Consider the following 13,518-nt stretch of genomic DNA (forward strand, 5'->3'; position numbering starts at 1 on the left):
AACAATTTCACATTATTATATATTGTTTATTTTATTTTAGGCTCCATTTAAATAGAGATTTTTAAGTTTCGAAAGTTTAAATATTTAAATAATTGTACAATATTATATATCAATCCAATAAACAACACACTATCTATCTAAACACAAATACATAAACTAATAACACATGATGCAATCCACACAACACATAATATAGCAATAATAATAAACACAAGGTGATTTATGTTAACAAAATAAATGCAATACATGTTACAATTTATTTTATTTGAAAATATGTGTTTAACCAACCACATAGAAGAACACACCAATGTAAAACATATCCTAAGGAAACCAACTAACAATTAGCCAAGGCAATTAAAAAGCGCAGGACTAAAAACACGACTACAGTATAAACCACAAAGGATCCCTAAACACGCTTTTTTATCATATACCAAAACAAGAAACACATTCCATACAGAAACATCCCCAATTACATACACACACACATATACATATATATATATATATAGAGAGAGAGAGAGAGAGGTTTTATTTATATATATATAGTGAGCTAAGTGCTGCTGCTTCCCTGATCGCCATGGCTGCCTCCTCCATGATTCCATGAATAATGATTATTACTACTGTAACAAAACCCTGACGAATAATTTGGATCATAATCTCGAACCCTATCTTGATTATTATTATTATTATGATTATTTTGGATAATGAAATTATTGTAAGAAGCTGTATGATCGTTGGTGTATCTCATGAGATCGGCGTTGGTGGCGTCGAGCTCCTTCTGCAACTGAATGACCTGTCGCTGCAGGACGGAGATGGCGCCGACACAGCCGTAGACGGGGTCTTTCAGGCGGGCCTCAGCCTCGTACGCCAGCGAATTGACGGCGTCCTCGCGCTGCTGGGGATGGATTTCGTTTAGCAGCTTGCTAACGTTGCTGGCCCCGAAGATTTTGTGGACATTCGAGAATTTCGTCGGCTCCTCCGGCGGGAAGTACGGCGCGAAGATGCAGCCGGAGAGACATTTCCGGCGGAGGAATTTGCAGGCTGCGCAGGGAGGGTTTGAGTAGCTGCTGCTGCTGTTGCTGCTGTTTGATGATGCCATTGATGATTCGATTTTTTATTTTCGATTGAGCTTGAATTCGTCTCTGTATGTTAATTAATCGATGAATTAGAAGTTGTAAGATTATTGATTTGGAGATTTGAGGATTTGGGATTGTATTAATTGACCTAATTTGATCGATAAAGATTGTAGCTTTTGGTGAAAAAGAAAAGCAGTTTTGATTTGATTTGATTTGATTTCACAAGAACTAGAAATTAAATTCCATTCGAAATTAAACCCCAAGACTATGCTTTTCATTACCTAATTACTTTTCTAGGTTTTAATTTTTGTTTCAAGCTTTGATTTGTAAATATTGTGCTGAAAACCTAAACTTTATTGCAACCTATATATATATATATATATATATGCCAAAAAAAAAAAACAAAAAACAAAATTTTGATTTGATTTGATTTCACAATAACTAGAAATTCGATTCGATTCAAAATTGTAAACCCCAAAACTGTGTATATATTACCTAATTACTTTTCTAGATTTTGATTTTTGCTTCAAGTTTTGATTTGTAAAAACTGTCCTAAAAATCTAAACTTTGTTACAACCTATATATATGCAAATCGGAAGATACAGATCTATAAACACATATATATATATATATGTATGTATGTATAGATGATGATTAATACCTTGTTTTAGTTTGGATCTTACAAGGGTTTTCTTTCTTCTTCTTCTTCAGGACAGATCTTCCAAGAATTCTCTCTAATTTCTGATGATCTGTTAATTACAATCTTGATATATGATTCTTCTATGTAAGATCCAAGTGACTATGCAACAAAGTATCAAGAACTTTGGGGAAAAAAAAAAAAAAAATCAAAATTTTAGTAATTTAATAAATGAAAAAGAGAATAGATGTGTTAGAAGAAAACCCTAGAAGCAAGAGCAGAGAGTGGCTGCAATATCAATATATAGATATATATATATATATATATATTGGAGTTATTAAATAATAAAAATTGCAAAATGGAGTGAATGATGAATGTAAAGCAAAAGTCCCCTTCTTCCCATATATTATTGATAATATATATATAAGTGAAAAAAGGTGTAGATGAACAATCTTGACTGTGACAGACAACAAATATATATGAAAATAGAAACCCCAAAAAAGCAAAAACTATAAATTCATGCACACTATCAAAATCTTGTTAACCCCATTTTTAATTTATTTTATTTTATTTTTATTTTTTTTTTTTTAAAAAAAAGAATGTGTGTGTGTGTGTCTGTGATGTTTTTATGAATTTCTAGGTGGAATGATAGTCTATTTGAATTGAACTTCAATTCTTGATGCAAATTTCTTTGATTTGTTGTTTTTTCAGCTTTTACATATAATAATTAATTTATTGAATAGAATTTGGTGATTGAAATTCAGTAGCTTTTTGAATATTGAAGAAACTTGTTTGAGGTACAAGAAAGTCAGAGGTGTAGTATAGACTATGGAGAGGTGAAAAGATGCTACTGCCTAACCTTTGACATACATTATAATAATTTCATATATATATATATTGATTAATGAATAACAAAATTTAAAATTTAGCATAGAGTAAATGTAAAAACTAAACATATGTACCATAAAGTTGTGTATTTATGTGATATATAAAACAAGAAATTTGTATTTTAATACTTTTTAAGTAAAACAATACAATGTTTTATTAATATTATAAGGTGACAATTACTAAATAAAAAAATATCTTTGTTTTCAACTTTTTAAATGATAATGTGCTTATATCATTTACCTAGATAGTGTAAACAGTAAACTACATAAGCACATATATATATATATATATATAGGGGTGGATAATTATATATATTAAAATTATTTTAATTTTTCTTCATTTGTTCAAAATTATAAATTCAAAATTATTGTATTTCTAGAGTTTTTAATAAACCAAATCGATTAAGCTTTTCATATTTGAATTTGGCTTAATAGGGATTCGAGTTCAACTCATGTTCGATTGTTAAAATACACAGTTCAAGTTTTTGTTTAAACTCAGCAAATTTGTTGTTTGTATTCAGCTCGACATAATTCGTTAAAGTGATTTTTTTATTTCATTTTATTTATATTCATATTTAAATTCAATTAGTAATTATAATAAATATTATATGAAAGTTAGAATTATATAAGTATTAGTATGAAAATATATATTAAATATACAATTATTCATTTGTTTTTTTAACAAACACTATCAAATGTTTCGAAACAAGTTTGAACTCATACATAAACATAATGAAGTAAAATTTATGTTCATATTTACCTTAATGAATGAGTTATTAACGAGTTAAAACAAGTCGAACGAAATTGAGCTTGTAAATAACTTACTCCCTCCGTCCCATTGAAAGGTTACCATTTTTCATTTTCGTTCGTCCCAAAACAAGGTTATCATTTTCTAATTTAATAATTGTACTGCCTACTAACATAATAAATATTCTTCCAACTTACACTATATTATACAAATATTATTACTTTTATATTACACAATACTGATTGAGATATTTTTGTTTTTTTTTTTCCACTATAACTCATTATAATACTAATATTAAAAAATCTACGTGCAAAAAGTAAACGATAATTTTGCACCGGGACAGAATGAGTATTTATTTTACAATTATATATATACTCCGTATTATGTATATGTATGTTGTTGAAATGAATGCAGATTGAGTAATAATAATATTCGTTTGGCAGGGCAGGGCAGGGTTTGTCAGTGATTATATTATTGATGAAATGAAATAAAATGTCCACCTGAACATCCCTTCAAATTAATTTTAATTATTTAATTAATTAAATGATCAATAATTTAAATAATAATAATAATAATAAGATGGTTGTGCTGGGTGGGTGGTGTTGCTGTGTGGCTACGACCAAAATTGCTTTTCACTGTTACACTTTGTACTATTCAATAATCCCTCTGTTGACTGTCCGTTAGTCACCAATTATATATATATATATATATATATACTTTATACATACTATTTTCAATTCCATGCGTATCAACCTTGTTAAATTTAATTTAATTATTTACCTAAAATATAATTTGATTATTATTTCGTAATAAGATAGCTATTATCACTAAATAATAAAGTAATTTAACAAACTTTTTATTACTGAATAATTATATCAATAAACCATCAAATAATATATATATATAATATTTTAATGTTTATTAGGGGTTTGTTTGATTGTAGTTTAAAATAAATTGTTTATTTGAATTTTGTATAAATACTATTTTAATTTAATATTTTATAAAAAAAAAAATAGTAATATTTTTTTATTAAAACTTACACAGAATGAATAATGTTAACTTCAATTTGAGATAATAATAAATAAATAGAAAACCTAAATATAATACTCCATCCGTCCCATAACAAAGTATTCATTTTTTTTATTTTAGTTCATCCCACAACAAAATATCAATTTCCTTTTTTTAGTATCTGTATTATCTACCTAACATTACAAATACCCTTACAACTTACAATATATTACACAAATGTTATTACCTTTATATCACACGTACTAGTAAAATTATTTTAGTCATTTCTATTTTATTTCTACTATATCCTAATATAATACTAATATTTCTAAAATTACGTGCAAAAAACAAATGGATATTTACTTTTGGAACGGAGGAAGTAGTACATTAATTTAATATGGATGTTTTTTTTCTTTCGAAAGTTTGATTTCAATTTTTTACTATATAATCATCGTATAATTTTAAATAAAAATATATTATTTTTTAGTAAAATAGTATTATAAAATTTTAAATATGTAATGTATGTTTTGTAAAATAAAATAAATATTTAATATCATTAAATTTTCAAAAAATATGTATTAGAGCTATAATATTTTAAATAAATATATATATATATATATAGAGAGAGAGAGAGAGAGAGACATACAGTCAAGCAAATCAATATCAATAGATGTCAATTCCATGAGTGATGCGACCGCCAACAAAACAGACATAACTCCATCAGCTAAAAAACACACACACACATATATATATATATAATATTTTTATATATAAGCAGTAATTTTATTTTTATTCTTTTCGTCTCAATTGATTTATATTAATTTTATTTTAAGGTATTCCAAAGATTTATTATTATTATTATTATTATTATTATTATTATTATTTACTTCTTTATATATATATATATATATGAAATGGAAATGGCCATCCCTTTCACTTTACTGCTTGGTTTATTTTTTCGTCGCCGACATATCGACAAGTTGCATCTAATGAGTATTCTGTCAGAATAACCTCTAATTTTTATATATATTCAATTTACATATAAAATAAAAAGTTTAATACTCCTTCCCTCGTTCAAAATAATAATAATAATTAATTTAATTTAATTTAATTTAGACACAATTTTAATGTAATATATATGTATTTCTTGTTGTTATAGTAAAAAAAAAATGATAAAAATGATCAAATGTGATATGTTTTTTTTTTTTATTAAAAATCAATTGACTTAGTTTTTATGACAGATAAAAATTAAAAAAAAAATTACATTATTATTATTATTATTATTGAAACAGAATGGTCTCCACACAAATAATAAAATTGTAGTATCATTTTATTTTATTTGAATTTACAAACATATCAGTATATTATTTTACAATCCATGGATTAATCATCACCAAATATATTCTTATACAATTAATTTATAACAATAATAATAGTGCAAAATTACTTATAATTTATTTGTGGTTTGAAATTTTGCACCAAACTCCTTATTGTTTAAAGATTGTACGAGGCTCCATGGCCTTTTAAAAACTATTGCATAAAATCCTCTAAAAATTATATAAAATTCCTTCGTATTTTTTAAAATATTGAACATAATTTTCTAAAAATTAAAAATTATGCAATATTTTAAAAATATAAAAGAGACTCGTCATAAGAAAATGGTGCATGCTTTCCAAATCAAGGTTATAAGTATTTTTGTCTAATAATAATAATAATAATGATAGATGATATTAATAATAATAATAATTTTCTTTGATTTTCGTAATAAAAATAAACGGACATATAAATAATGGCCATATTATATGTAGAGAGAATATATAAATGTCAATATTATATGTACTTTTGGCCATGAAGTTAAATTATGTGTTTAACTAATTAATATGATTTTTTTTAATATATATATATATTAATATTTATAATAAAGAAATTGATGAAAACATAGGTGGAATTTGTCAACCACTTTGATTGTTTGTCGTTATTTGCATTAATTCAACAGTTTGAGAAGGAATTCTTACCAATGCATAATTAATATTAATTAATTAATTAATTAATGTGCATGTCGGTAAAGAATTGGATTTATTATTTGGATTTGGATTTGGATTTGGATGTTATGTATATATGTATTGTATCTATATAGACAAATTCATTCCAAATAAATAAATAAATAAAATTAATAATTTGTAAATTTTTATGCAACTTTTTAAATAAATTACGGATGGACCGTTATGCCACACAAAAGGTTATATGTAAATAAAAGGGTTTAATTTTTTATTTTTTTTTTTTCTTATACAAATATCATATCAACATATTATTTAATCCAAAATAAAACATAAATAAATACAAATAAATAAATAAACAAAAATAAAAACACCCTAAAGTCTAACCAAGTTTTGATAGTTACTATTTGCAACGTTTTTATAAAATAAAATATTTTATCAAGTATCAGTTATCACTACGAGAAAAAATCATTTTTGTAACAAAATTTTTTTGTCTCTTAATCTATTTTTTCCATTACTAATGACATTAGAGACGAAATTAGTAATAGAATTACGTTAGCTACGTGAACTTTAGGAACGGAATTCAGTTACAAATATATTATTTTTTTTAGTGTATAATAATTATTTTATGATTTACTTATTTATTCATTTTTGGTAATATCAAAACTCATGGCCGCAAGCAAAATTAAAAAGTATCGAAAGTTTGAACTCATAAATTTACCATCAGAATTGAAGTCCACTCCACATTACTAAATTATTTTTTACGAGACTATATTTATTTATTTGCTAAATACATAAATGGAGATAGATGCATGTATTCTTTGAAACTTTATATCCCATATGTCCCGGATAAATATATTATTTCTTTATTTTGTAGTAAATTAAAAAAATAACACTCCCTCCATCCCACCAATCATGTCCATGTTGCCGTTTTTATTCGTCCCACATTCCATGACATTTTTCTTTTTTGGAAAATGATTACACACTTTAATTTTATTTTTGAACTTTTTAATTTTTTTTAATTTTAATTAAACTAATTAGTTATCTTGATCTTAATTTATAATTATTTATATTATAAGATAATTATTTTCACTAATACATTCTTAATTATCTACTAATTACACCCCTCATAAAATACCGTGTCTACAGTGTAGCAGACACGGTATATGAGACGGGGGAGTAGTATTTTATTGATTAGTGAAAATGTTTAAATTTTTTTTGATATTTTTATTCTTTATACTTTATGTATATATGCAATGATATGTTTGCAATTTATATAAAATAAAAAGTATTTTGATATTAATGTATAATTATTTTGACTAGCTATAATAAGAAGATAATACTTTTAAGTAATATACGAAAATAATAAAATATATATATATATATATATACAATCATTGTATCATGCATTAATACCATTTCTTGAATATATAAATATAATCTATGATTAAATCAAGAATTATGGCCCCATTTTTTGTACACATTAAACCCTAACTTGGTTGAGAGATTACTTTATCCAAAAGTTCTACTTTATATGTATATATATATATATATCTATATATTATAATGCTTGATAAACATAAAATTAGGTTGGACAAATTGATTAATGAAACCCATCATTCATATTTTTTGAAAGAACATGCATGATAAAAAATAAATAAAAATGATATGATTCTCCATTATATATAAATATTATTTCAATTAATTAAAGCAGATGGATTGATTGATTAAGAAGCAAAAATTAAATCATGGACCGGCCTAATATATTTTGATTCTTGCCTAGTAGCTCATAGCTAGGTACTTGTCTACTTCTTTATTAATTAATTAAATAAATATTATTGATTTCAAATATTAAGATTAAAAAATATATATTAATATAGGATCGAAAACTCAAAAATAATTATTTAATTATAATTCATTGCCATTTATTTATTTTTACTTGAAATAATAAACATGTAATGTTGTTCAATCTACGCAAATAATTAGCGACTGCTTTGTATCTTTTGTTGCCGAAAAGTTTCATTACCGACAAAAAATTCCGTTGCTAATCTAGAGTATTAACATTTTATTACTATTTTTTAATTTGAATATATATATATATATTCTCATTTAATTTTCGTATTATATAATCTACAACACAATATATATATTCTTATTTAAAAAATACTACTATTATATTTAACATTTATATATACATATATATATGATACTTAGATTGTACTAATCATTGAGGTTGAATAGGTGTCTAAATGGTTGTTGGATATGATATCCTGTGATAAAATGTAATATATTTTTTATAAATATGAATTTTATATAATCAATAAAATTTCGGGTACATGCGAAGGAATCTAACATATTTATAGAATATAATATAATGTTAATAATTATTAATTATTATGGTAGTTATGGGGCTGCAATTTTTTAATTCATCTCAATTTAGTACACCTCTAATTGGCCAAAAAAGGTTATGTAAGAGCATAATTGCATAATCATGATGCCCACATGTGAAACCTAATCCAAAATGTAATCACTATACATACAAAAATAAAAATATTTATAATAAATAAAATAAAATAAAAGGAGATGCATGTACGATGCATAATGTTAAAAATAAAATAATAATAATAATAATAATAATATTATTATTATACTGGACCAAAATTATACTCCATATTTATGGGCTTTTGTTAAGACAAGGGCCCAGCCCAAATTTTTTAAGTCTAAATTTACAATTGATATTCAGGCCCAAACTCTAATATTCAATATGCAACACCTTATTTATTATTTGAAAAATATATTGTTAAATTTTATTAGCTTTTAATTGTAATTTTAAATTATAAAAAACAAACTATGGAATGACTAAAAAAACAAGAAATGTGCTAAATCACATACAAAATATGTGAAACCTTAAGTATGAAGTATGAACTCTATTACATACCATAAATATATTCAAATTCATATTCATTACATTCATTTACAAATTAGGGACAAAATATTTTTTTACATATAAAAAAATGCTAATAATATAGTAATATTCATTTAACAGGTATTTTTGCTAGGGAACAGAAAAAAAGTAATATGCAACATGATTAAGGCATTGAATTGGGCCGGCCAACGTAGTTGCAAGGCAAAACCGGCCCACTATTTTTTATTAAAAAAAAAAAAAAAAAAAAAAACCAGACACGTGGCAATACGGTAGCCGTTGATGCATCCACCAATAACAGGCGCCAAAATCTCCATCTCTGAATTTTACCTGTTGGCATAAAAACAACAATAAATAATTTAATTGCAATAATGGAATATAAATAAACTATAAAGTAAGTCCCCACCCAATTAGCCCTTTTCTTTATACATCAAAATTTAGTGTATAATTAGTTCAATAAAAGTATTAATTTTTGGGATAAGGGAAATTCCCATATAAATACAACCCTCCGTTTAATTCCCAATTTTATTTTATTTTTGTCTCCCCTCATTTTGCCGCCATAATCACATCCTCTTTCTCTCATTCAAAGTTTCTCCTCATTCTACAAAACCCCTTTTTCATTTCCTAAAAATCCAATCTTTTTGCAAAATGGGTTTTTCCAAAAAACACCAAATTGAAATCGGAAATCAGCAGGAATCACCAGAGGCCCAGAAATGGGTCATCGCCGGAATCGCAATAATGGCTCCATTAAAGCAAATCAATACAAAGCCTTCGCCGTCGCCGTCGCAGTCGCCGGAGACGATTGACGAAGAAGAAGAAGAAGAAGAAGCTGGAGGCGCGAATTCCACCACACCGACGGCGCGTGAGTCGAGGATACCGGAGAAGCTTCCCTGCCCACCGGCGCCGCGCAAGCGCCGCCCCTCTCCGGCGGCGCCGACGTGCCACTCGAACGGCGGAGGTGTTAGAGAGTTCTTCAATCCGCCGGACTTGGAATCTGTGTTCATTGGCCATTGATTTTAGGGTTTCTTCATTCAATTTAGCGGTAGAGTTAATTAATTATTTTAATTAATTAACTTCCTTCCTTTGCCCTTTTCAGGGTATGTTTTCTTACACTAAAATTTTCCCTTTATAATTTCTGTTTTTTTTTTTTTTTTAAGAATTAGTTTTAGGGCTTGAATATGAATTACAGTATTGTAATGTAATACATACAGTAGTGCTTCTTTTTTCTTTTCTTTTTTTTTGTTAATGAAGAATGATGCAAAATTTAGGGTTTTTATTGTTGCTTTATTACAACATTAAGAAAATCAAACCCAAAATAAATATTGGACGATTATTATTATTGTTATTAATGGAACACGTGTGTGAATGGAAATGCAGGGAGAAAAGGACCAAAGAAAGAAAGCTACAGTTGGAAGAAAGTAGTAATGTAATTTTTGACCAATTGACAAAAGTTTCCAAGGCATTATTCCTTGGCCACCAAGAACATTATATTTGGTAGAATTTCTTATTTATTTATTGATCTTAATAAATAAATATAGGTAAATATTGAATAATTAGAGAAGTGTGTGGTAGTAATGGCAGCCAAGGCCATAGGTCAAATGGGGCATTTAATTCAAGGCTTTTAGTGGCGGTGATATACACTCGAAATAAATAATTAGAAATAAATATATATGTATATATTTTATATATCAATTAATTAATTATATATATATATATATAATAATGTGTATTGTAGTAATTGATTTGGATTTGGGAGGGTGTGAAAAGAGAATCCAATGTGGGGTTGTTTGATGACTTCAAGGCACTTGTGCAGTCAAATTTTGATTGGGCAACGTCATTCACATATACATACACGTACACGATTATGCATATGTACACGTATCTACTAAGGGTGTGTTTGTTTGGGAAATTGAATTTTATTTCCACTGTTCATCCTATTTCTTTCTCAAAAAACATCAAATCAAATACCTATTTTTTATTTTTTATATTATACTAAAAATCAATTTTACATTCAAAACATCACATCAACATATATTTATATTACATTATACAACTATTCAAATTCAAAATTTTTACTATTCAAATCATAACTCAACTCAAAATCCAAACCCCCAAACAAATACACCCTAAGTGTCTTCGGAATTTTAAATAATATAATTCCTCCTATAAAAACATATATTCCCTCCATCTCATAACTAGTTATTCATTTTATTTTTACATATAATTTTTAAAATATTAATATTATATTGGGATATATTAAGAATAAAATAGAAATGACTAAAAGAATCTTATTAGTATGATGTGATATAAAGGTAATGACATTTGTGTAATATATTGTAAGTTGTAAGGGTATTTGTAATGTTAGGTATATAGTATAATTATTAAAAAATGAAATTGATATTTTGTTATGAGACGGACTAATGGAAAAATAAATACTTTGTTATAGAACGGAGGGAGTACTATTTTTTTTATATTTATTCGTTTCAAAATAAATGTATTATTTTATAATTTAGTAATTGTACTACATAATACCTAATATAATAAATATTTTTACAATTTATAATATATTATACAAATATCATTATTTTTATAATACTTTATCTGATATAGATATTTTTATATTTTTTTACTACAAACCAATGTAATACTAATATTAAAAAATTTATGTAAAAAAAACAAACAATACTTTTGTTACGGACAGAGGTAGTATAAAAATATTTTATTAGTCCTCATTGTTTTATACTCCATATGTTCCGTTACAAATATCTTCATTAAAATTTAAATATTTTACACGTAGATCTACTAAAAAAAATTATATTTTTATTTGATATTAATTTTATTGAAAATTTGTGGGATTTTTGTTTTGAATTTTAATTTTGAATAATAAAATTTTCAATTAAAATAATTGTTTGATATGCTATAAATATATATCATATTTCAATGTAAAAATAAATTTTAATACAGTATAATATAATAAATAAAAAATATATGTTTGATTTGATGTTTTGGAGAATTTTTTTTTCTTTGAATAGTAAAATCAAAACAAAAATTCCACAAGTAAACGCACCTTTAATTTGTCTCTTTCATCGAGCACATTCAAAATCTCTTTATTTATTTGTGCATATCTCCTCGATAAATAAATATTTTATTGATGGACTCCCCTAATATATATTCAATTTTTTTTTTTTTTTTAAAAAGAAAGCTACAGTAGATAATATTATCAAATTAAAAAAAAAAAAAAACACATGTCTAAACAAACAAAGCCTAATTATTGTATTTAATTTAAAAAATATTTTAATATTTAAATAATATTTTATAAAATATCATTGGATTTGTATTATACAAACACTAATATAAGTATTTTTTTTTTCTTTTCATTTGTACTACACAAATACTAATAGAATATTTTTATTTTTATTTTTTCATTTGTATTATACTACAATGTATGAATATAATATTAATATTCAAAGTTTGATATGCACAAACAAATAGATATTTAATTAAGAGACTAATATAGTATTTATTTATTACTCTCCGTCCTACATAAAAATGATCATATTTTTTATTTTCGTCCGTCTTATATATAATTTGTTTTTTAAAAAATATAATTATTAACTTTAATAATATTTTAAATTTAATGATTTATAATTTTTTAATATTAATTAAATAATTTAATTATCTTAATTTTATATATAATTATTTTATTATAAATAATTATTTTTATTAATATATTAATTAATTATTTAATAATTATATTTTATCAAAAATCTCTAATCTAAAATAATGTGATCATATTACACAAGACAAAAAGTAGTATTATAATTAAAGGTTCATTTATTACACGTCGTTACGCAATAACTAACTATACGTACGCACACATGCATGCATGCAGTGGTAAATTTTAATTTCATAGGATTCTCTTTCCCTCCATGCACACATAAGATTACAAATTTTTTTTTTCTTTTCATTTTTTTCATCAATAATTTTTATTTTCATCTGTCTCGTCTTATTTGTCTTTTTTTTTCTATGAAGTATAATTATATATTTTAATTATATTTTAAATTATATAATTTTTTAATTTTAATTATACTATTTAGTTATTTTAATTTTAATTTATAATAAGTATTATTCTACTATAATAATTATTTTTTTATTAATATATATTATTTTAAATATTTATTAATTATATTTTATATAAATTTTCATATTGCAGTAAAAAAAAATAATAATAAAATAAAATAA

General features: G+C 24.5%; 2 protein-coding genes across 2 annotated transcripts; one reads left to right on the top strand and one right to left on the bottom strand.

Annotated features, from left to right (window-relative positions):
- Window positions 1-283: 283 nt before the first annotated feature.
- On the bottom strand, window positions 284-1,993 carry LOC127242224 (LOB domain-containing protein 25-like). The gene is made up of 2 exons (XM_051261686.1): window positions 1,738-1,993; window positions 284-1,142 (listed from the first exon to the last, which is right to left on the bottom strand). Exon 2 carries the CDS (start codon window positions 1,097-1,099, stop codon window positions 551-553), a length of 549 nt encoding a protein of 182 aa, XP_051117643.1. The 5' UTR covers window positions 1,100-1,142; window positions 1,738-1,993; the 3' UTR covers window positions 284-550.
- Window positions 1,994-9,764: 7,771 nt separating this feature from the next.
- On the top strand, window positions 9,765-10,406 carry LOC127242276 (cyclin-dependent protein kinase inhibitor SMR6-like). Its single transcript, XM_051261757.1, has one exon. The coding sequence runs from the start codon at window positions 9,925-9,927 to the stop codon at window positions 10,288-10,290; it is 366 nt and encodes a 121-aa protein (XP_051117714.1). The 5' UTR covers window positions 9,765-9,924; the 3' UTR covers window positions 10,291-10,406.
- The last annotated feature ends 3,112 nt before the right edge of the window (window positions 10,407-13,518 follow it).

Source organism: Andrographis paniculata, unplaced genomic scaffold (genome assembly GCF_009805555.1).
Source record: "Andrographis paniculata isolate CXL003 unplaced genomic scaffold, ASM980555v1 Contig86END, whole genome shotgun sequence".
Lineage (NCBI taxonomy): Eukaryota > Viridiplantae > Streptophyta > Magnoliopsida > Lamiales > Acanthaceae > Andrographis > Andrographis paniculata.